Raw genomic sequence first — 26,135 nt, 5'->3', positions numbered from 1 at the left:
TTCGTTCAGAAATCCCAAAACAAATGAGCATAATATTTCTACAAATCATCCCAGTCATTGCAGACATGAATTTTTACTCCACAATATATGGGGCAGATACATGGACTGTAATTTTGGTTTAGGCTACTTTCACACTAGCGTCGTGCACTGCACGTCGCAATGCGTCGTTTTGTAGAAAAAATGCATCCTGCAAAATTGCTTGCAGGATGCGTTTTTTCTCCATAGACTTGCATTAGCGACGCATTGTGACGGATTGGCACACGGTTGCGTCGTGTTGCGTCGGACCGTCGGCACAAAAAAAGTTACATGTAACGTTTTTTGGTGCGTCGTGTCCGCCATTTCCAACCGCGCATGCGCGGCCGGAACTCCGCCTCCCCGGGCAACACAATGGGGCAGCGGATGCGTTGTAAAACTGCATCCGCTGCCACCGTTGTGTTTTCTAATCACAGTTTGCATCGGTATGTCACCACGTCGCATTGCGACGTGCGTCGTACGACGCTAGTGTGAAAGTAGCCTCACACGTGGTCCCGTATTGCGGTCAGTTTATCCCTGTGTGGTACTTCTATGCCCATCAAGATGTTTCAGTATTTTCTCTTGTGCAAGGAGAATGATGCAACATGGAAAGGGGCAAACACCAATGATTTCTTAAGGAGTCCATATGCAAATTTTCTGTTCAGAAAGGAAGAAGACTAGAACTCTAGCGCCACCTATTGGGATCGAAAATTCAATATTGATCCTTTGAAATATGACTTTGGATAAAAGCCAAATCGGAATCTCAATTTGCATACACAGTGTTTCTGGGTATTGCCACTAGTCAAAGTATGAGATCTGATTTGGCTGGGTGAGAGGCTAAGACTGGGATGTAAGGGGTAAGGTTTCACCTTGTAGAGAATGACGTACCAAGTCTGGCATGCCAGCATGAGGTGGCTTAAACGCCTTGTATGCTCCTCTGGAAAATTAAATATGCAAATTGTCTCTTCTGGGAGCTAGAGGAATTGGACTCTAGTTTCACCTATTGGAAGTAGCAATCCTATAAGTCAATATCGACTCTTTAAAGAGCCTTGAAAATACTGTGGGTTGGATGTTGCGTACATCCGCAGGGTCCAATCTGCAGCGCCCAGTTGTTTCAGCATAGTGGATGGGATTTCAAGAAATCCCATCTCCACTATGCATCCAGAGACGCTCGCGGCTCACCCGCGGAGACAGACATGTGGCACGTCTTTCCAGACCGAAGCTTGTCAATTTCTCTTGCAGAGACGTGAGTCTCCACAAGAGAAATTTCATCCATACAATGCATTGGACACAGTGAATTCTCAAGGTTCAGTGAACACATGCGGAATCACCTGTATTCAATAGCCGACAGCGCTTTGGATGCAGAGGACATGTGCTGTGAGCAAAGCGCTGCCAATTCCTGATCATGTGCACCTGGCCTTAGGATAAAAGCCAAATCAGTATCTCAATTTGTAGACACTGTGTTTGAGGGTACTCATAGGAGTTTGGGGCAAACAAAAAAAACATGATTTTATAGCGATACACAGATTTTCAGCACATGCTTATGGGGTATTGTGGCCTATGCATTTGGGATTCATTAAATATGGATGCCATATACACTTATGTATTTGAAGCTATCATTGTGATGGTCATAAGTTGTCAATATTTTCAAACTGAAAATGAAAAACATGAAAAACATGATCTACAAGATGAACTGTGTGAAAGATATTGTCAACTTTGACATGCAACCAAATAGGAACGCCTGGCCTTATGTGATATCCAATAAACTGTCAACCTTACAATAAAGACGTTTGACAGCCTCATAATCCAAGCCAGCTCCACTGAAAACAAGCTTTCTGAACTTTTCCATCGTAAACTCTAGACAGTTATGCCATGGCACTCACTTTGACTTTGGCATGTGTTAGTTCCATTCATTTTTATTTTGCAATATTTATTTAAACAAGAAGGTTTGGTTCTAGAAAATGGTAATGTTTAACTTGATGTACTCTCCATAAGATGTCATAAAAATAGATCAAAATTGTATATGTCCCTAAAAATAGGACCAATAAATGTCACATTGCCACACAAAAAAAACAAACCCTCAAACAGCTCTGTAGACAGAAAAATAAATAGTTACTGGTCTCAGAAAATAGCGACACAAACCAAATTCTTTTTACAAATTTCAGATTTTTTTCATTACTTGAATAATAATAAAAACCTTACATTTGGTATTACCATAATTGTACCGACCTGAAGAACCATATTGGAAGTTATTATTTACTGAACACTAACTGCAACATAAACATAATCCCAAAAACTGTGGCTGAATGGCTTCTTTTCATAATTTTATTGCACTTTCCATTTTTCAGTACATTGTATGATTAAATGAATGGTATCCGTTCACAACCACTATTAATCCTCCCAAAAACAAGCTGTCATATAGTAATGTCAATGGAAAAATACAATCTTCATGGGCCTTAGAAGAAAGAGGAGGGAAGAACAAAAGGGTAAAAACAAAAATTGGCCTCGGTGGAAGCGGTTTATGAAATTAGAACAATATCTTACTTTGCAAAAACATGTACCCCTAAATGTTATTAACGTAGCTTTTGTGCAGGGTATTTGAAAAAGGAAACAAGTGCTCTTCTACTCCATACTTGTTTCCCCAGTGATCTGGCTGTAATTTCTGTACTATGCTCCCTACACCCTCACCCACTCATTCCTACGTATCCTCCACAGTCAACATTTACAAGACAATATCAGTGGCATGCTAAAACACACAGATCAGTTGAGTTTTTATGACTTGGGTGTTTTTATGAGCTCAGGTATCTATGCAACAAAGACACATAAGCAAACACAATAATATCATCATTGGACAGTAAAATCAATGGCGACCCCAGAAATGCACAGACCACACCGGTCCTCTGTTTGGCTTATGGAGTGGAGGGAGCATGCACAGTTGTTGTCCAAGGCAGACAATTCATTAGATGGGTGGGTCACAACATTTGGTAATTCGACATGTTTATTTATGTAACAGCATTTTAAAAGATGCAACAGGAGAATGATCTATGCTTTGTTTCGCAGGTTTGTGGCTGTGTGATTTTGGGGGTCTCCATATGGCTTCGTGTCAGTTCAGATGCTCAGCAAGTAAGTAGGACTGAATGAGACTGAATATGTAACGTAATAATTCTATTATAAAATTAACTAAAAACCACTGAAACCTCATGCACTTCTGAAAAATTTGTGGCGGCATATAGCACCACACGACACCCTTTCTGCTGCTGCCCCGGCATTGCTATTGCAGGGGCTTTCTGTTCTGGCTAAAAGATTTCATGTTCCAAGCAGGGGGCCCTTCTCTATGATGTCCATATGCCATGAGGAGAAAATCCCTTTTACCCTCTATAATACCTTTTTTCTTTATTAATGCTTTCTCTCCTAACTTTCTACTTTATTCTAGAAATTTAATATACAAGGAAGTGGTGTGCTTACGGCAATTGATGTCATGATAGCAGTGGGAGCCATTATTATGGTACTTGGATTTTTTGGATGCTGCGGCGCTATAAAGGAAAGTCGTTGCCTTCTTCTTCTGGTACGTGTGTCTGGTTTTCAGTTCAAATATATAGCATTGGTAGCTATACTGTATGTTAACAATCCAAAATGCAATTTCATGTTGAGGTCAGAAGTGATAAAATATTGGTATCTGGTGTCACTAAAAGACAATGTTATGGTAGTAATATATTTCTTAAAGGGAATCTGTCATTAGGATCAACCCTCCTAAGTTGTCCACATGGGCACACAGGTCATAGGAAGCTGAATAAAATGATACACTGATATCTACGATTCACTGCCTCATTCCAAAGAAATCCATGTTATTTTTAATTTGTTATTCAGCTGTTAAGATCAATGGGCCGGACATTGATCTGCCTGAGAATCTGCCTCCAGAGCTTATGTTAAATGATAGTGAGCACTGAGAGACATGTAAATCAGGAGAGCAGACAGTCAGTCATTATACGTTTCACATTGGTAATGTCACTTTTAAAATGAGACCTTGATGTATGTCAGGACCCCAATTCTTAACCGTTCACATACAATAAGAAAACAGTGCATTTCACTGGAATAAGATATCTAATCGCAAATCTCAAGGTATAACTTTATTAAACTTTCTATGACTTGCATGCTCATATAGACTTAGGTGGGTTAATCCTACTGACAGATTCCCTTTAAACCACAAATAATGCAGCCATTTTATACTAACACTCTAATACTACTGTACTATAGAGGGGCAAATACAGACTGTACAAGTAACCTATGCAAGGACGGTATAATGGCGTCCTCTTATGCCATAGCGCAGGCCTTCACAATATACGGTACTCGGGCTGCATGAAGCACACCGAAGGATGTTGTGATGCCCATGGAGCTGACCGGGAGATGCCGCACCCTCCTTCCTAAATTCAAAAGTATTCATGTCTTTCAAATGCAAATACAGTTGAACACTGTGGCACCAGAATAGGAGCAGTGCAGTGCTCATCAGTCCCTGAACTGCAATGGCGTGATGAGGTCCCCACGCTGATGATGTCATCATACCACTGCTGGCACTGGGTCGCAGATGTAGCGAGGATATGGCGGGCACCTGTAAGCACTCCAGGAGGAGCTGAAGATGAAATGTGTTTATTTTGTGTTTGATGTCTTGATGATACTTTCCAAGGGAAATTATGGAACAATGGGGGCCACTATGGGGAACATTATGGGGTAATGGTAGACATTATGGAGCAATTGGGACATTATGGGGGACATTATGAAACAATGAGAGCCATTATGAGGCAATGGGGAACATTATGGGGCAATGGCTGATACTATGGTGGAGGGACATTTTAGGGGAGATATTATGGAGAAGGGCAATGTGGGCGAGATATTATGGAGAGGGACAATGTGGTGGAGATATTATGGAGAGCAGAAGTGTGGGAGATGTTATAGAGAGGGGCAGTTTGGGGAACATTACAGAGATAGGCACTTTGGGGGGATATTATGGAGAGGGGGCAGTATGGGGGACTGTTGTGTATCCGCTTTTTGGGCTCCCCTGGTGGTTGCTGGTGGTATTGGTGACTTGTTTGCACTTTGCTGCTTCTGTTCACCTGCTTCTATCAGCGTTTGGGAGTTTCCTATTTAGCCTTGCTCTCCAGTCATTTCCTTGCCGGTCATCATTGTAACCAGAGCCTTCGGTTGCATGTTCCTGCTACTAGTCTGCTGATCAGCTAAGTGGACTTTGTCCTTTTGTTTTGTATCTTTTGTCCAGTTTGCAGTTTTTGTGATTCTCTGTAGCTGGAAGCTCTTGCGGGCTGAAATTGCCACTCCTGTGTCATGAGTTGACACAGGAGTCTTAAAGTAATTTCAGGATGGTTTTTGAAAGGGTTTTCAGTTGACAGTGAAGTCCTCTTTTGTATCCTTCTGCTATCTAGTAAGTGGACCTCTCTTTGCTAAATCTACTTTCATACTGTGTATGTCTTTTCCTCTTAATTCACCGTTATTACATGTGGGGGGCTGCTATCATCTTTTGGGGTATTTCCCTAGAGGTAAGCCAGGTCTGTTTCTTCCTCTACCAGGCATAGTTAGTCCTCCGGCTGGCGCGTGGCATATAGGAAGCCGTAGGTATGCTCCCTGGCTACTGTTAGTTGTGTGGTAGATTTAGCTCACGGTCAACTCGAGTTTCCATCACCCGAGAGCTCGTTCATTATTTATATGTTTCTTACGTTCCCTTACCATTGGGAACCCTGACAGTATGACCGGCCAGTGTTAAACTTATTGGCAGAAGAAAGGAGAGAAAAAAGAAGTCTGTACATTTTTTTTTTTTTTTCTTTTTCCCTATGCTTGCTCCATAGTTGGATCAGTTGTATCTCAGCTCTAATTACTGCCTTTGCCTTTCTCTCCTTATAATTCTTGAATGGCTCTGAGCTCACCTGTTTAATGATGGATCCTCAGAGTTTGGCTGCAGGTTTAAATAATCTTGCTACGAAGGTTCAAAATTTACAAGATTTTGTTATGCATACTCCTATTTCTGAACCTAAAATCCCTACACCAGAGGTGTTTTCCGGAGATAGATCTCGGTTTCTGAATTTCAAATATAATTGTAAATTGTTCCTTTCTCTCAGACCTCACTCCTCAGGAGATCCTGTCCAGCAGGTTAAGATTGTAATTTCTTTGCTGCGAGGTGACCCTCAAAATTGGGCATTTTCATTGGCACCAGGGGATCCTGCGTTGCTCAATGTGGATGCGTTTTTCCTGGCTTTAGGGTTGCTTTATGAGGAACCTAATTTGGAGATTCAAGCTGAAAAAGCTTTGATAGCCCTATCTCAAGGGCAAGATGAAGCTGAGATATACTGCCAAAAATTTCGTAAATGGTCTGTGCTTACTCAGTGGAATGAGTGCGCCTTAGCGGCAAAATTCAGAGAGGGCCTTTCTGATGCCGTTAAAGATGTTATGGTCGGGTTCCCTGCGCCTACAGGTCTGAATGAGTCCATGACAATGGCAATTCAGATTGATCGGCGTTTGCGGGAGCGCAAACCCGTGCACCATTTGGCGGTATCTTCTGAAGAGACGCCAGAGAAAATGCAATGTGACAGAATTATGTCCAGAAGCGAGCGGCAGAATTATAGGCGTAAAAATGGGTTATGCTTCTATTGTGGTGATTCTGCTCATGTTATATCGGCATGCTCTAAACGTACTAGGAAGGTTGACAAGTCTATTTCAATTGGCACTTTACAGTCCAAATTTGTTTTGTCTGTAACCTTGATTTGTTCATTATCAGTTATTACCGTGGATGCCTATGTGGACTCTGGCGCCGCTCTGAGTCTTATGGACTGGTCCTTTGCCAGGCGATGTGGGTTTGATTTAGAGCCTCTGGAGGTCCCTATACCTCTGAAGGGTATTGATTCTACACCTTTGGCTTGTAATAAACCACAGTTCTGGACGCAAGTGACTATGCGTATGACTCCAGACCATCAGGAGGTGATTCGCTTCCTTGTGTTGTACAATTTACATGATGTCTTGGTGCTTGGATTACCATGGTTACAGTCTCATAACCCAGTCCTTGACTGGAAAGCTATGTCTGTGTTAAGCTGGGGATGTCGGGGGGCTCATGGGGACACTCCTTTGGTGTCCATTTCGTCATCTATTCCATCTGAGATTCCGGCATTTTTGTCTGATTATCGTGATATTTTTGAAGAGCCTAAAATTGGTTTACTCCCTCCTCACAGGGATTGTGATTGCGCCATAGATCTGATTCCTGGCAGTAAATTTCCAAAGGGTCGTTTGTTTAACCTATCTGTACCTGAACATGCTGCTATGCGCGAGTATATTAAGGAGTCCCTGGAAAAGGGACATATTCGTCCTTCTTCATCACCTTTAGGAGCCGGTTTTTTCTTTGTCTCTAAAAAGGATGGCTCTCTGAGGCCTTGTATTGATTATCGACTCCTGAATAAAATTACAGTCAAATATCAGTATCCGTTGCCTTTGCTGACTGATTTGTTTGCTCGCATAAGGGGGGCTAAGTGGTTCTCTAAGATTGATCTTCGTGGGGCATATAATTTGGTGCGAATTAAGCAGGGGGATGAGTGGAAAACCGCATTTAATACGCCTGAGGGCCATTTTGAGTATTTGGTAATGCCTTTCGGCCTTTCTAATGCACCTTCTGTCTTTCAGTCCTTAATGCATGATATTTTCCGTGAATATTTGGATAAATTTATGATAGTGTACTTGGATGATATTTTGATTTTTTCTGATGACTGGGAGTCTCATGTTCAGCAGGTCAGGAGGGTTTTTCAGGTTTTGCGGGAGAATTCTTTGTGTGTAAAGAGTTCAAAGTGTGTTTTTGGGGTTCAAAAAATTTCCTTTTTGGGGTACATTTTTTCCCCTTCTTCTATTGAGATGGACCCTGTCAAGGTTCGGGCTATTTACGACTGGACGCAGCCTACTTCTCTGAAGAGTCTCCAGAAATTCTTGGGCTTTGCTAATTTTTATCGTCGATTTATAGCTGGTTTTTCTGGCGTTGCTAAACCTCTGACGGATTTGACTAAAAAGGGTGCTGATGTTGCCAATTGGTCCCCTGCTGCCGTGGAGGCCTTTCGGGAGCTTAAGCGCCGCTTTTTGTCTGCCCCTGTGTTGCGCCAGCCTGATGTTTCTCTTCCCTTTCAGGTTGAGGTCGATGCTTCCGAGATCGGAGCGGGGGCGGTTTTGTCGCAGAAAAGTTCTGACTGCTCAGTGATGAGACCTTGTGCGTTCTTTTCGCGAAAATTTTCGGCCGCCGAGCGAAACTATGATGTTGGTAATCGGGAGCTTTTGGCCATGAAGTGGGCATTTGAGGAGTGGCGTCATTGGCTTGAGAGTGCCAAACATCAGGTGGTAGTTTTGACTGATCACAAGAATTTAATTTATTTGGAGTCTGCCAGGCGCCTGAATCCTAGACAGGCACGTTGGTCGCTGTTCTTTTCCCGGTTTAATTTTGTGGTCTCGTACTTACCGGGTTCTAGGAATGTGAAGGCAGATGCTCTTTCTAGGAGTTTTGAGCCTGACTCTCCTGGGAATTCTGAACCTGCTGGTGTCCTTAACCCCTTCCCGACATGTGACGGTATAGTACGTCACATGTCGGGACCCCCGCTTTGATGTGCGCTCCGGCGGTGAGCGCACATCAAAGTCGCGACATGTCAGCTGTTTTTTACAGCTGACATGTGCGCGCAATAGCGGCGGGTGAAATCGCGATCACCCGCCGCTATTAACTAGTTAAATGCCGCTGTCAAACGCAGACAGCGGCATTTAACTACCGCATCCGGCCGTGCGGCCGGATATGAGCGCATCGCCGACCCCCGTCACATGATCGGGGGTCGGCGATGCTCCTCCATTGTAACCATAGAGGTCCTTGAGACCTCTATGGTTACTGATTGCCGGTGGCTGTGAGCGCCCCCCTGTGGTCGGCGCTCACAGCACACCTGCATTTTAGCTACATAACAGCGATCTGATGATCGCTGTTATGTAGCAGAGCCGATCGGGCTGTGCCTGCTTCTAGCCTCCCATGGAGGCTATAGAAGCATGGCAAAAGTAAAAAAAAAAAGTTTTTAAAAATGTGAAAAAAATAAAAAAAATATAAAAGTTTAAATCACCCCCCTTTCGCCCCAATCAAAATAAATCAATAAAAAAAAAACCCAACCTACACATATTTGGTATCGCCGCGTTCAGAATCGCCCGATCTATCAATAAAAAAAAAGCATTAACCTGATCGCTAAATGGCGTAATGAGAAAAAAATTCGAAACGCCAGATTTACGTTTTTTTGGTCGCCACGACATTGCATTAAAATGCAATAACGGGCGATCAAAAGAACGTATCTACACTAAAATGCTATCATTAAAAACGCCAGCTCGGCTCGCAAAAAATAAGCCCTCACCTGACCCCAGATCACGAAAAATGGAGACGCTACGAGTATCAGAAAATGGCGCAATTTTGTTTTGTTTTGTTTTTTGCAAAGTTTGGAATTTTTTTTCACCACTTAGGTGGAAAATAACCTAGCCATGTTAGGTGTCTATGAACTCGTAGTGACCTGGAGAATCATAATGGCAGGTCAGTTTTAGCATTTAGTGAACCTAGCAAAATAGGCAAGCAAATAACAAGTGTGGGATTGCACTTTTTTTGCAATTTCACTGCACTTGGAATTTTTTTCCCGTTTTCTAGTACACGACATGCTAAAACCAATGATGTCGTTCAAAAGTACAACTCGTCCCGCAAAAAATAAGCCTTCACATGGCCAAATTGACGGAAAAATAAAAAAGTTATGGCTCTGGGAAGGAGGGTAGCGAAAAACGAAAACGGAAAAACGGAAAAAGCTCCGGGGGTGAAGGGGTTAAGGATGGAGTGGTTTTGTCTGCTGTCTCTCCAGATTTGCGATGTGCTTTGCAAGAATTTCAGGCGGATAGACCTGATCGTTGTCCGTCTGGTAGACTGTTTGTACCTGACGAGTGGACCACTAGAGTCATCTCGGAAGTTCATTCTTCTACTCTGGCAGGTCATCCGGGAATTTTTGGCACCAGAGATTTGGTGGCTAGATCCTTCTGGTGGCCTTCCCTGTCTCGAGATGTGCGTGTTTTTGTGCAGTCTTGTGATGTGTGTGCTCGGGCCAAGCCTTGTTGTTCTAGGGCTAGTGGGTTGTTGTTGCCCTTGCCTATTCCGAAGAGGCCTTGGACGCACATCTCTATGGACTTTATCTCGGACCTCCCTGTTTCTCAGAAGATGTCTGTCATCTGGGTGGTGTGTGACCGTTTTTCTAAAATGGTTCATTTGGTGCCATTGCCTAAGTTGCCTTCCTCATCTGAGTTGGTCCCTCTGTTTTTTCAAAATGTGGTTCGCTTGCATGGTATTCCGGAAAACATCGTTTCTGACAGGGGTACCCAGTTCGTGTCTAGATTTTGGCGGGCAGTCTGTGCCAGGTTGGGCATTGATTTGTCTTTTTCGTCTGCATTCCATCCTCAGACCAATGGCCAGACGGAACGAACTAATCAAACTTTGGAGACTTATTTGAGGTGTTTTGTGTCTGCGGATCAGGATGATTGGGTTGCCTTTCTGCCGTTGGCGGAGTTTGCTCTTAATAATCGGGCTAGTTCTGCCACTTTGGTTTCTCCTTTCTTTTGCAATTCAGGGTTTCATCCGCGTTTTTCATCTGGTCAGGTTGAATCTTCGGATTGTCCTGGAGTGGATGCGGTAGTGGATCGGTTGCATCAGATTTGGGGACAAGTGGTGGATAATTTGGAATTAATTGTCCCAGGAGAGGACTCAGCAGTTTGCTAACCGCCGTCGTCGTGTTGGCCCCCACCTTAGTGTTGGGGACTTGGTGTGGTTGTCTTCCCGTTTTGTCCCTATGAGGGTTTCTTCTCCTAAATTTAAGCCTCGGTTCATCGGTCCTTATAGGATTTTGGAGATTCTTAACCCTGTCTCCTTTCATTTGGACCTCCCGGCATCTTTCGCTATCCATAATGTGTTCCATCAGTCGCTGTTGCGGAGATATGAGGTGCCGGTGGTTCCTTCTACTGAACCTCCTGCTCCTGTGCTGGTGGAGGGTGAATTGGAATACGTGGTAGAAAAGATCTTGGACTCCCGTATTTCCAGACGGAGACTTCAATATCTGGTTAAATGGAAGGGCTATGGTCAGGAAGATAATTCTTGGGTAACTGCCTCTGATGTTCATGCCTCGGATTTGGTTCGTGCCTTTCATAGGGCTCATCCAGATCGCCCTGGCGGTTCTTGTGAGGGTTCGGTGCCCCCTCCTTAAGGGGAGGGTACTGTTGTGTATCCGCTTTTTGGGCTCCCCTGGTGGTTGCTGGTGGTATTGGTGACTTGTTTGCACTTTGCTGCTTCTGTTCACCTGCTTCTATCAGCGTTTGGGAGTTTCCTATTTAGCCTTGCTCTCCAGTCATTTCCTTGCCGGTCATCATTGTAACCAGAGCCTTCGGTTGCATGTTCCTGCTACTAGTCTGCTGATCAGCTAAGTGGACTTTGTCCTTTTGTTTTGTATCTTTTGTCCAGTTTGCAGTTTTTGTAATTCTCTGTAGCTGGAAGCTCTTGCGGGCTGAAATTGCCACTCCTGTGTCATGAGTTGACACAGGAGTCTTAAAGTAATTTCAGGATGGTTTTTGAAAGGGTTTTCAGTTGACCGTGAAGTCCTCTTTTGTATCCTTCTGCTATCTAGTAAGTGGACCTCTCTTTGCTAAATCTACTTTCATACTGTGTATGTCTTTTCCTCTTAATTCACCGTTATTACATGTGGGGGGCTGCTATCATCTTTTGGGGTATTTCCCTAGAGGTAAGCCAGGTCTGTTTCTTCCTCTACCAGGCGTAGTTAGTCCTCCGGCTGGCGCGTGGCATATAGGAAGCCGTAGGTATGCTCCCTGGCTACTGTTAGTTGTGTGGTAGATTTAGCTCACGGTCAACTCGAGTTTCCATCACCCGAGAGCTCGTTCGTTATTTATATGTTTCTTACGTTCCCTTGCCATTGGGAACCCTGACAGGGGACATTACAGAGATAGGCAGTGTTGGGGGATTATGGAGAGGGGAAGTGAGTTGATTGACATTGTGAATAGGGATAGGATAGGGGGATACTGTGGAGAGGGACAGTGAGAAGGGGATATTTTGCACATGAAGCACAGTTAGTGGCAATTATTTATTCAGGGGTGCAGCATGGCAGATATTTATATTTATCGGGCAGTATAGTGATACTTTTATTTCTAATGATACCATGTTGGGAAGTGCTGCTGAAGACAGAGAAAGGGGAAGTATGCAGCGATTAGCTCTGAGCATGAAATTTAATTATGGAGTCTGTTTATTTGTGATACAGCCTGTACCTCATCAGTGCTGGGGTTCCTGTAAGGTCCACAGTCTGATGATGGCTGGTAACAACTCCCAGCATCTCCTTACCATTGCTAAGGACATACTGGGAATTGTAGGTTCCAGCAATACAATACATTACTCCATGCACTGCTCAAAAAATAAAGGGAACACTTAAACACCACATCCTAGATATTACTGAACTAAATATTCGAGTTGCAAACCTTTATTCATTACATATTGAAATACGTTGAGAACAATAAAACATAGCAAATGTGGTACCAATATTCAAAAAGGGCTCTAAAAGTGAACCAAGAAATTACAGGCAGTAAGCCTAACCTCTATTGTTGGTAAAATATTTAAAGGGTTTCTGAGTGATGTTATTCTGGATTATCTCAATGAGAATAACTGTTTAACTCCATATCAGCATGGGTTTATGAGGAATCGCTCCTGTCAAACCAATCTAATCAGTTTTTATGAAGAGGTAAGCTATAGACTGGACCAAGGTGAGTCATTGGTAGTGTTGAGCGATACCTTCCGATATTCAAAAGTATCGGTATCGGATTGGATCGGTCGATATCCAAAAAATATCGGATATCGCCGATACCGATACCCGATACCAATACATATGGCACTGGGATCCATATTCATGTAAAAAATAAAGAATAAAAAAAAAATATATGGATATACTCACCCCTCCGACGGACCCTGGCTCTCAGCGGTGCAAGCGTCTGCCTCCGTTCCTAAGAATGCAGTGAGTGAAGGACCTGCGATGACGTTGCGGTCACATGAGCGGTCACGCGACCAGTCACAAGACCGCAACGTCATCGCAGGTCCTACACTCACTGCATTCTTAGGAACGGAGGCTGCCGGTTGCATCGCTGAGAGCCAGGGGCCGTCGGAGGGGTGAGTATATCCATATTTTTTGTTTTTATTCTTTATTTTTTACATGAGTATGGATCCCAGGGCCTGAAGGAGAGTCTCCTCTCCTCCAGACCCTGGGAACTATACGCACCGCACACGCCGAAGATGACTGGGAAGTTATATGAACTTTCGATTCCGATTTCCGATATCACAAAAATATCGGAACTCGGTATTGGAATTCCGATACAGCGAATATCAGCCGATACCCGATATTTGCAGTATCGGAATGCTCAACACTAGTCATTGGACGTGGTGTATCTTGATTTTTCCAAAGCGTTTGATACCGTACACAAGAGGTTGGTAGACAAAATGAGAATGCTGAGTTTGGGAAAAAAGGTGTGTAAATGGGTAAGTAACTTGTTTAGTGATAGAAAGAAGGTGGTTATAAATGGTATATTCTCTAACTGGGTCGCTGTGACCAGTGGGGTACCGCAGGGGTCGATGTTGGGACCTATTCTCTTCAACATATTTATTAACGATCTGGTAGAAGGTTTACACAGTAAAATATCGATATTTGCAGATGATACAAAACTATGTAAAGCAGTTAATACAAGATAGTATTCTGCTACAGATGAATCTGGATAAGTTGGAAACTTGGGCCGAAAGGTGGCAGATGCGGTTTAACAATGATAAATGTAAGGTTATGCACATGGGAAGAAGGAATCAATATCACCATTACACACTGAACAGGAAACCACTGGGTAAATCTGACATGGAGAAGGACTTGGGGATCCTAGTTAATGATAAACTTACCTGGAGCAGCCAAGTGCCAGGCAGCGGCTGCCAAGGCAAACAGTATCATGGGGTGCATTAAAAGAGGTCTGGATACACACGATGAGAGCATTACACTGCCTCTGCACAAATACCTGGTTAGACTGCACATGGAGCATTGTGCACAGTTTTGGGCACCAGAGCTCAGAAAGGATATAATGGAACTAGAGCGAGTACAAAGGAGAGCAACAAAATTAATAAAGGGGATGGGGGAACTACAATACCCAGAAAGATTAGTAAAATTAGGATTATTTAGTCTAGAAAAAAGACGACTGAGGGGTGATCTAATAACCATGTATAAGTATATAAGGGGACAATACAAATATCTCTCTAAGGATCTGTTTATACCAAGGAAGGTGAAGGTCACAAGGTGGCATTCTCTGCATCTGGAGGAGAGAAGGTTTTTCCACCAACATACAAGAGGATTCTTAACTGTTAGGGCAGTGAAAATCTGGAATTCCTTGCCTGAGGAGGTGGTAATGGCGAACTCAGTCAAGGGGTTCAAGAGAGGCCTGGATGTGATGTCTTCCTGGAGCAGAACAATATTGTATCTTACAGTTATTTGGTTCTTTAGAAGGATGTAGATCTGGGGATTTATTCTGATGGAATATCAGCTGAACTGGATGGACAAATGTCTTTTTTTCAGCCTTGCTAACTATGCTACTATGTTATAAAAATGATCAATGTAAATCAAAATTAATATCCCATGGAGATCTGGATTTGGAACAATACTCAAAATCAAAGTGGAAAATCAAATGAAAGCCTGATCCAACTTCAGTGGAAACGCCTAAAGACAAGGAAATGATGCTCAGTAGTGTATGTGGCCTCCACGTGCCTATAAAACCTCCCTACAACACCTGGGCATGCTCTTGATGAGGCTGCAGATGTTCTCCTGAAGGATCTCCTCCCAGACCTGGATTAAAGCATCAGTCAACTCCTGGACAGTCTGTGGTGCAACATGGCGTTGGTGGATAGAACAAGACATGATGTCCAAGATGTGCTTGCTTGGATTCAGGTCTAGGGAATGGGCAGTCTACTCCTTAGCATCAATGCCTTAATCATGCATGAACTGCTGACACACTTCAGACACGTGAGGCCTAGCATTGTCATGTATCAGAAGGAACCCAGGGCCCAGTGCACATGCATATGGTCTCACAATGGGTCTGAGAATCTCATCCTGGTACTTAATGGCATTCAGGGTAACTCTGGCTAGCACTTGAAGGGCTGTACGGCCATCCAAAGAAATGCCTCTCCACACCATTAATGACCTACTACCAACCAGTCATGCTAGAGGATGTTTCAGGCAGCAGAACGTTCTCCACAGCATCTCCAGATTTTATCACAGAGATGTGAACCTGCTCTCATCTGTGAAGAGCACCGGGCACTAATGTCGAATCTGCCAATCTTAGTGTTCTCTGGAAAAAGCACGGTGTTGGGCTTTGAGCACAACACCCACTTGTGGATGTCGGGCCCTCATACCACTATCATGGAGTCTGTTACTGACAGTTTGAGCAGACACATTGATGTTAGTGGCATGCCAGAGGTAATTTTTTAGAGCTCTGCACTACTCCTCTTGTTCCTCCTTGCACAAAGGAGAAGGTAGTGGTCCTGCTGCTGGGTTGTTGCCCTCCTACAGCCCCCTCCACTTCTCCCAGTGTACTGGTCTGTCTCCTGGTATCTCCATGTTCTGGACACTGTGCTGACAGGCACAGCTACCCTTCTTGCCACAGTTCACATTGAAATACCATCCTGGATGAGCTGCACTCCCTGAGCAACCTCTGTGAGTTATAGACACCACCTCATGCTACTGTACAGTACCTCTAGAGGTGATAGGAATGACAAAATGCAAAAGTGACAGAAACAGACAAAAATTATGAGAACTGAGAAATGTTCTGTGGAACCACTCCTTTATAGGGGCTGTCTTGCTTATTGCCAATCATTTTTACCTGTTGTCTGTCCCATTTGCACAACAGCAGGAGAAATTGATTCACAATCAGTGTTGCTTCTTAACTAGACAGGTTAATTTCAAAGAAGTGTGATTGACTTTGTGTTGTTTAAGTGTCCTCCTTATTTTTTTGAGCAGTGTATATGAGTGACCTGACATTACAATTGATCACTGTACTAATCTTGGTGCTATATACATGTACTGAATGTGGCTCTGGAGCTGCATTCATGTAATGACAGTGGTGCTGGCTCTGGATTCATGTACTGATGGTTGTTCTGGCTCCACATACAAGTGTTTATGGTGGTTCTGATCTTGTACACATGTAACAATCCATAAGGTACTTCATTGCTATGTAAATATTTAAAATCCCCAAAACTTAGAGATTTGACATTATGAGGAGGATTTGACGAGTTTCTGAAGCAAACAATCAGTTTGCGTGTGTTCATACTAATTTTTTGGGAGAGCAGAAATGCTCCAAATGCTCCTTAAATACTCAAAGCTAGGTTCTGGACATGTATTAATGTACTGATGGTGGTTTTAGTGCTGTGTTCATGGATGTAACCCTTTAAATTTTTTTACTGTCTTTGGGATTAATTCAGTATGGCAATGTGGTCCTTGGACCAAAAAATGTTGTGGACCCCGATCATAGTGCATCATAAAGCAACTACTGTAATTATTTATTTATAACAATCAACCAATAATTATGAGCTATGAAATGTATGAGCTCACTCCCTTTTAATTAAATATAACTAAATAAATATTTACTTGGCAGAATAAAATAGACAATTTTCAGTGGAATTTAGACTTAGTGATACTAGCTGCATTCTAGCAGAATAAAATAGGGCGGGTAAGGCTATGTTCACACGTTCAGGATTTCCATCCTTTTTTTTTCCTGACTGAAACTGCAGGTCTCTGCAGAAAACGCAGGTGCGTTTTTTGGTGCGTTTTTGGTGCGTTTTTGGTGCGTTTTTTGGTGCGTTTTTTAGTGCGTTTTTTGATGCAGTTTTGTCTGCAGATTGTCTGTGTTTGACAGAAATAAAGTTTACTGCAGTGGGGGGGAAAAAAAAAAAAATGATGTCATTTCCTTGTCCAACCCTTTTCTTCTTCCATCCTCCATTTTGGGACTAAACACCAAAATGAGTGGACGTGTTTTGAATGACAGCGCTCCGCGTTTTGCGCCGCATGCGTCACTGCAGCGCACGCATCCGGGCGCAGAGGACGCAGCAAGTTGCATTTTTGCTGCGTCCAAAATCAATCAAAAAAAGGACGCATGCGGCGCAAAACTCAGCGTTGTGCATGCGTTTTGCTGCGTTTTACTTTGCGTTGTGTGTTGCGGCGCCGACGCTGCGGTGCACAACGCAAATGTGAACATAGCCTAAGTGCCACGTATTTCAGTGCCACGTGCCACGTATTTAAGTGCCACGTATTTCAGTGCCACGTATCACGTATTTAAGTGCCACGTGCCACGTATTTCAGTGCCACGTGCCACGTATTTAAGTGCCACGTATTTAAGTGCCACGTATTTAAGTGCCACGTATTTCAGTGCCACGTATCACGTATTTAAGTGCCACGTGCCACGTATTTAAGTGCCACGTGCCACGTATTTCAGTGCCACGTATCACGTATTTAAGTGCCACGTGCCACGTATTTCAGTGCCACGTGCCACGTATTTCAGTGCCACGTATCACGTATTTAAGTGCCACGTGCCACGTATTTCAGTGCCACGTGCCACGTATTTAAGTGCCACGTGCCACGTATTTAAGTGCCACGTGCCACGTATTTCAGTGCCACGTGCCACGTATTTCAGTGCCACGTGCCACGTATTTAAGTGCCACGTATTTAAGTGCCACGTATTTAAGTGCCACGTGCCACGTATTTCAGTGCCACGTATCACGTATTTAAGTGCCACGTGCCACATATTTCAGTGCCACGTATCACGTATTTAAGTGCCACGTGCCACGTATTTCAGTGCCACGTGCCACGTATTTAAGTGCCACGTATTTAAGTGCCACGTGCCACGTATTTAAGTGCCACGTGCCACGTATTTCAGTGCCACGTATTTAAGTGCCACGTATTTAAGTGCCACGTGCCACGTATTTAAGTGCCACGTGCCACGTATTTCAGTGCCACGTGCCACGTATTTAAGTGCCACGTGCCACGTATTTAAGTGCCACGTGCCACGTATTTCAGTGCCACGTATCACGTATTTAAGTGCCACATGCCACGTATTTAAGTGCCACGTGCCACGTATTTAAGTGCCACGTATCACGTATTTAAGTGACACGTGTCACGTATTTAAGTATCCACGTATCCCACGAAGATTTTCCATGGAGAACAGACACATCCAGAGATATGTCTGCTCTCCACGGATGCAGCAACACACTGACAGGAGCCATAGTTCCTGTCGGTGTGTCACTGCGCATGCGCGAGCGAGTTTACCGGCGGTCATTGACCCCGGCACTCTCGCTTAACGGCAGTGCTGCGTGGGAAAGTTCAACGCAGCTGTACTGCTGTTAACCGAGACGCCGGAGTCATTGAACGCCGGAACAGTACGCGATACACTGCTAGGAGCTTCGCTCCTGGCAGTGTATCGCTGGAGAGCAGCCGATCAGCGTGGGACACTCGTTTTATGGATTCTGCGGACAGGGAGTATGGATTTGGTTTATTATTTTTGGATTTTTTCCTGGAGGATCGAGGGCTTCGCCTACAAGTGTGCTGTTGGTGAGTATATACTCTATGTTATGTGTTGTATGTACTGTACTGTGTGTCATGTATGTGTATTGTGTGTAGGTGTTTGGTGTAAACTTTACTATTGTGCTAAGTCGCCGGACACAGGGACAACTCTCCCATCCTAATACCGGATGGGAGTAGTAGTCCCATACGGCGACTTAGCACAATGGAGGCACTAGCGTCGCATGGGGACACACACACACACACACACACACACACACACACACACACACACACACCAAATCAATCAAACGGCCGACACGATCCCCATGCGACGCTATGCCTCCATGTCTCTCCGCCCACGCACTTCCGGCCCCGCACTTCCGCCGGCTTCCCCGCACTTCCTGCTGCAGCGGTTCTGCACATCAAACCGCAGTAAAACACGCAGATATATTTTTGATCTGCGTGTTTTACTGCGATTTTGACCTCACAATGGAGGTCTATGGGTGCAGAACCGCTGCGGTTCAGGAAGAAGAATTGACATGCTCCTTCTTTTTTCCGGGAGCTATTCAGCACGGCTTTTTTTTAAAATTTCCGGACCATGTGCACAGTGTGTCCTGTTTTCCATAGGGTACAGTGTACTGTACCCTGCATGGAAAACAGCTGCGGAACCGCAGCGGCAAAACCGCCGCGGTTCCGCGGTAAAAAACGCACTGTGTGAACATGGCCTAACAATGATGGTTCTCTACTTCTTTCTGTAGAAACAAAGAAACATAAAAACACAGAAACGCTAATATGAACAGACTCTTACCAAGCACCCGTAGATCACATGTCTTCATGCTATTTGTGGCATAAAATACACTGAATCAAAATATAAAGGGGACACTAAAATATCACGTCATACATATCACTGATTGAAATATTCCATTTGCAAATTTTATTCATTACATAATGGAATGTGTTGAGAACAATAAAATATAACAATTACCAAAGTAAATCAAAATTAATATCCCATGGAGGCCTGGATTTGGAATGATACTCCAAATCAAAGTGGAAAATCAAATGAAAGACTGACATAACTTCAGTGGAAATGCTTCAATGCAAGGAAATGATGCTCAGTATTGTGTGTAGCCTCCACGTGCCTGTATGACCTCCCTACAGTGCCTCAGCATGGTTCTAATGAGATGGTGCATGTTCTCCTGAGGGATCTGCTTTCAGACGTGGATTAAAGCATCAGTCAACTCCTGAATAAGTCTGTGGTGCAATGTGATGTTAGAGGATGGAGTGAGAAATGATGTCCCAGATATGCTCGATTGGATCCAGGTCTGGTCAATGGACAGGCCAGTCCACAGCATCTATTCCTTATTCATGCAGGAACTACTGACACACTTTAGTCACATAAGGCCTAGCATTGTCATGCATGGGAATGAACCCAGTGCACAGTGCACCTGCATATGGTCTCATAATGGGTCTTAGGATCTCATCCCGGCACCTAATGCCAGTCAGAGTACCTCTGTCTAGCACATGGAGGGCTGTGGGGCCCTCCAAAGATATGCCTCACCACACTATTACTGACCCATTTCCAAACTGGTCATGCTGGAGGATGTTGCTGGCAGCAGAACATTCTCCACGGCATCTCCAGACTCTGTCATGCCTGTCACATGGGCTCAGTGTGAACCTGATCTAATCCGTGAAGAGCATAGGGTGCCAATGTCGAATCTGCCTATTTTGGTGTTTTCTGGCCGATGCCAATTGCCATGCAGTGTTGGGCTGTAAGCACAACACCCACTTGTGAATATCAGGCCATCATAGCAACCTCATGGAGTCTGTTTCTGACAGTTTGAGCAGACACATGGATGTTAATGGCCTGCTGGAGGTCATTTTGCAGGGCTCTAGCACTGCTCCTCCTGTTCCTTCTTGCACAAAGGAGGAGGTAGCTGTCCTGCTGCTGGGTTGTTTCCCTCCTATGGCCCCCTCCACGTCTCCTGATCTGACCTGTCTCCTGGTATCTGCTCCATGCTTTGGATAATGTGCTGACAGACACTGCTACCCTTCTTACCACAGCTCACATTGATGTGCAATCCTGGATGAGCTGCACTACGTATGCCACTATTGTGAGTTCCTACTGTACCCCTAGGGGTGAGAGCAATGACAAAATGCAAAAGTGACCAAAATAACAAGCAAAAAGGATGAGAACAGAGAAAGGGTCTGTGGTCACCACCTGCAGAACCACTAATTTATAGGGGTTGTCTTGCTAATTGCCTGTCATTTCTACCTGTTGTCTGTTCCATTTGCACAACAGGAGAAATTGATTCACAATTGGTGTTGCCTCTTAACTTGACAGGTTGATTTCACAGAAGTGTGATTGACTTGGAGTTACATTGTGTTATTTAAGTGTTCCATTTATTTTGTTGAGCAGTGTATAAAAATAAAGGTCCCACCTTTAGCATCTGTTCTTTCCACAGAAACCTAGAGCATTGTTTGGTAATTTTCTATGGAAAGAACATATGTATCCAACCATTGTTTGAGCACAATCTTAACTTTTTTCACATACAAAAAAAATATTTCCTATAGGGTGTTCAGTATTGCGTGACTTACCACTGCAAATAAGAAATTTTGGAACTTAACAAACAAAATTCTACATATCTTTTTTATCCCATGTCTAATTCCAAAACTTGTATTCATTTAGTGTTCAGTGAATTTTGAATCCTTTAACTGTTTTCCTGTGCTTTCAATTGATTAAGTTTACCAGTTATGCATATGGAAAAATATTCAAAAGCGCATAAATGCGCTATATTAAAATATTCTAGTATGACTCATATAATATTGTTCCAACACTCGCTTAACTAAATTAATATACATATAAATAAATCTGGAAAATGTCATATCACAGGGTAATAAGACATAAAATATGCTGTAAAGTGCTGTTCTTAAAATGTTTATAGACTAGACATGAAAGTAATGTTTTTACTAGGTCTACCTTGAACATTTCCAGCTGAAACCACATTCTAAGAAAAGCTCACCGAGAAAAATAACATAAGGGCAGTTCCAAAAACGACAATGCACACAGAAATCTATGTATGTGCTAAGAAAATAAGTATTTCTGCCAACATAAGATATCTAATCTAAGTCTGTCAATCCAGGTCTAATCAGATACAAAAAGAAATTACACAAAAACAATTGAGCTGTTCTTAGGAATAGAGCAGACTTAGGGTATGTTCACACATCTATTTTTCCATGCGTTATTCCTCGTGCGGTTTCTAAGCTTTTTTAACCCCATTACCACCCTAAGCCTCTTTGCACCTTCATGACCAGACCAAATTTTACATTACTGATCAGTGTCACTTTATGTGGTAATAACTCTGGTACGCTTCAATGGATCCCACTGATTGTGAGAATGTTTTTCCGTGACATATTGTACTTCATGATAGTGATAAAATTTATTCGATATGACTTGCGTTTATTTGTTAAAAAAAAAAAAAAAAAGAAAAGAAATTTGGCAAAAATGTTGAAACGTTTGCAATTTTATAAATTTTAATGTTAATGTCCTTAAATACCACACAAAATAGTTAATACATAACATTTCCTACATGTCTACATTACATCAACACAATTTTTGAAACATAATTTTTTGTTAGGAAGTTATAGGAAAGATGACCAGCAATTTCTCATTCTTTCAACAGAATCATTTTTTTAAGTGACTTTGAGGGGTCTATATGACAGAAAATACCCAAAAGTGACACCATTCTAAAATCTGCACCCCTCAGCGTATTGAAAACCACATTAAAAAGTTTATTAACCTTTCAGGTGCTTCACATAAATTTTTGGAATGTGGAAGGAAAAAATGAATATTTAATTAAAAAAAAAAAAAAAAATTTAAGACCCGAATTGTTTCATTTTCTCAAGGGTAACAGGAGAAATTTCACCATGCAATTTGTTGTACAATTTCTCCTAAGCATACTGATACCCGATATGTGGGGTAAAACTACTATTTGTGTGTATGGCAGTGCTCAGAAGGGAAGGAGTGCTATTTGACTTTTTGAATGCAAAATTTGCTGGAATAATTAGCAGACGCTGTGCTGCGTTTTGAGAGCCCCTGATGTACCTAAACAGTGGAAACCCCGCAAAAGTGACAACATATTGGAAACTAGACCCCTCAAGAAACTTACCTGGATGTGTGGTGAGCACCTTGAAGCTCCAGGTGCTACTCAGAAATTTATAACATTGAGCCATGAAAGTAAAAAATAATCACATTTTTCTCACAAAAATGATTTTTAGCACCAAATTTTGCATTTTCCTAAAGGTAACAGGAAAACTTTCACCATAAAATTTGTTGCACAATTTCTCCTGAGTACGCTGATATCAAATATATTGAGGATAACTACTGTTTGGGTGTACACAGGGCTTGGAAGTGAAGAAGCGACATTTGCCATTTTAAAGCAAAATTTGGTGAAATAATTAGAGGAAGCCATGTTGCTTTTGTAGAGCCCCTCAAGTGCCTAAACAGTGGAAACCCTCCAAAAGCAACAACGTTTAGGAAACTAGACTGTGGAGACACGGGGTGTCAGCTGGCACCCCAGTCCACTAGCCAAAACCGCATGGGACCAGGGAACATCCCGACAAATGCCCGCTCTCCTTTTACCGTGGGTGTAATGCTACTCAGACAACACAGGGTAAGGGTAAAATAGTGTGGCAATACTGTATTGAACCACAAAACAGGCAGAGAACACGTAGAACAGTCCCAGCAAAACACCTAAGATGGTGCACATTACAGAGTCTCATCCTTTCGTTGATTCACTGGGATAAGAGCGGCTGTGACTTCAGAACTTCCAGGGCTGACTACCCCACCTGTGGCACGCACAGAGAGGAGGTAACATCAACCTTAGGAAGATGACAGTCCATTCGGGTACAGGGCCTGTTGACCAAAGTGTCACAACCTGGCTTCTCCAAACATTTCCCTGGAGCCAGGCGACTGCCTGGTCCCAATCCTGGCTTTCTCCAAACATATCCATAGGTTCCAGGTGACCGGATGGTTCTAACCTGTTTTCACAAATGTATCCATGGTTCAACGATGGTCAATAGAGCAGATCTGTATTCTTCCAGCTGGGCTGTGGTCCTGTTAGCTGGCATCCTGTAGAATGTAGAATGTAGAATCTGTGTCCCTCGTGATGCAGCCATGATGTCTTGTCTGCTGTTCTGTCTCTGGTTCGTTAGATGTTTGGATGTCTTGGCTGAATCTCTGTCTTGCTCATGTCACAGAGGCATATAACATCTTTTTATAGTTAACTGTCCTTCATCCAGTATTCACAGACAAAGGGGAAGATTGCTGATAAGGCCAGCTCGCACTGTTTGATTATGTGAACTATTTGCATAGATTTTCCACCTCTGTTTTAAAAGTGAACAAACTAAATGGCCTGGGCAATGTGTAAGCAGCATATCAGCAAACATCACTAGTTATTGAGGATTACAGCACAGTATGTTACACCAAATGTCAACTTAGGCTGGTTTCACATTTGCGTTTAAAAACGCAGTGTTTAAAAAAAAAAATGCAGGTGGTGAAAAAACGCATGTAAACGCGTACAAACACTGCATTTTTCAGACGCATGCGTTTTTGCATGCGGTAAAAAAACGCGGCATTTTGCCGCATTTACATGCGTTTTTTCATGCGTTTACGTTTTTGAAACGCATGCTGAGAAGTGTGTGACAGCTGCCAATCATCAAAATCAACTAGAAAACCAACTATAAATAGAAATAGCTAGGGTTAGGGTTAGGGTTAGGGATAGGGTTAGGGATAGGGTTAGGGTTAGGATCCCTAGGGTTAGGGATAGGGTTAGGGGAGGGTTAGGGTTAGGGTTAGTGTTAGGGGTAGGGTTAGTGTTTGGATCCCTAGAGTTTGGGTTAGGGGTAGCTTTTTATTAGAAGAATTGTCATGAATCCCCAATGGCTAGGGATAGCACAGGACAAGCAAAGTACAAATAAATAACGGACGAGCTCTAGGGTGATGGAACCTGGGCTGACCGCTGCCCTACGCCTGACAAACGCAACTAGAGATAGCCAGGGAGTGTGCCTACGTTGGTTCTAGACGCCACGCACCAGCCTAAGAGCTAACTAGTACTGCAGAGAAAATAAAGACCTCACTTGCCTCCAGAGGAATGAACCCCAAAAGATATAGTTGCCCCCTCACATGTATTGACGGTGAAATGAGAGGAAGGCACACACATAGAGATGATATATATAGTTTTAGCAAATTGAGGCCCGCTGTAAACTAGAAAGCAGAACGATACAAAAGGGGACTGAGCGGTCAGCAAAAAACCCTAATCAAAAAAAACCATCCTGAGATTACAAGAACCCATGTGCCAACTCATGGCACATGGGGAGAACCTCAGTCCACTAGAGCTACCAGCTAGCATAGAGACATAATAAGCAAGCTGGACAAAAAAACAAACAACTGAAAATCAGCACTTACCGTATATACTCGAGTATAAGCCGAGATTTTCAGCCCAAATTTTTGGGCTGAAAGTGCCCCCTCGGCTTATACTCGAGTCATGATCGGTGGTGGGGTCGGCGGGTGAGCACGGTCATATACTTACCTGCTTCCGGGGGTCCTGGCGCCCCCCCTGCACATCCCACTGTCTCCGGGTGTCGCAGCCTCTTCCCCTGAGCGGTCACGTGGGACCGCTCATTAGAGAAATGAATAGGCTGCTCCACCTCCCATAGGGGCGGAGCCGCCTATTCATTTCTCTAATGAAGCGGTGCCGGTGACCGCTGACAGAGAAAGAAGCTGCGGCACCGAAGACAGGCAGGGGGAAGGAGCGGGACGCCGGGAGCAGGTAAGTATGACATATTCACCTGTCCTCGTTCCACACGCCGGGCGCTGTCTCCATCTTCCCGGCGTCTCTCTCTCTCTCCGCTCTGACTGTTCAGGCAGAGGGCGCGATGACGCATATAGTGTGCGCGGCGCCCTCTGCCTGATCAGTCAGTGCAGAGAGACGCCGGGAAGATAGCGCCGAGGAGCTGCAAGCAAGACAGGTGAGTATGTGTGTTTTTTTTTTTTTTATTGCAGCGGCAGCAGCTATGGGGCAATAATGGACGGTGCAGAGCACTATATGGCACAGCTATGGGGCAATAATGGACGGTGCAGAGCACTATATGGCACAGCTATGGGGCAACAGTGCAGAGCACTATATGGCACAGCTATGGGGCAACGGTGCAGAGCACTATATGGCACAGCTATGGGGCAACGGTGCAGAGCACTATATGGCACAGCTATGGGGCAACGGTGCAGAGCACTATATGGCACAGCTATGGGGCAACGGTGCAGAGCACTATATGGCACAGCTATGGGGCAACGGTGCAGAGCACTATATATGGCACAGCTATGGGGCAACGGTGCAGAGCACTATATATATGGCACAGCTATGGGGCAACGGTGCAGAGCACTATATGGCAGAGCTATGGGGCAACGGTGCAGAGCACTAT

At 43.7% G+C, this 26,135-nt stretch overlaps 1 protein-coding gene across 1 annotated transcript in view; it reads left to right on the top strand.

Annotated features, from left to right (window-relative positions):
- Positions 1–26,135, top strand: part of TSPAN8 (tetraspanin 8) — a 56,826-nt gene that overhangs the window by 6,447 nt on the left and 24,244 nt on the right. Inside the window, exons 2-3 of the mRNA XM_077265281.1 lie at positions 3,073–3,135; positions 3,446–3,577. Coding sequence (XP_077121396.1) covers positions 3,073–3,135; positions 3,446–3,577 — 195 coding nt within the window. The remainder of the gene's footprint in view (positions 1–3,072; positions 3,136–3,445; positions 3,578–26,135) is intronic.

This window comes from Ranitomeya variabilis, chromosome 5, assembly GCF_051348905.1.
Source record: "Ranitomeya variabilis isolate aRanVar5 chromosome 5, aRanVar5.hap1, whole genome shotgun sequence".
Lineage (NCBI taxonomy): Eukaryota > Metazoa > Chordata > Amphibia > Anura > Dendrobatidae > Ranitomeya > Ranitomeya variabilis.
This window is presented reverse-complemented; position numbering and strand designations above follow the sequence as displayed.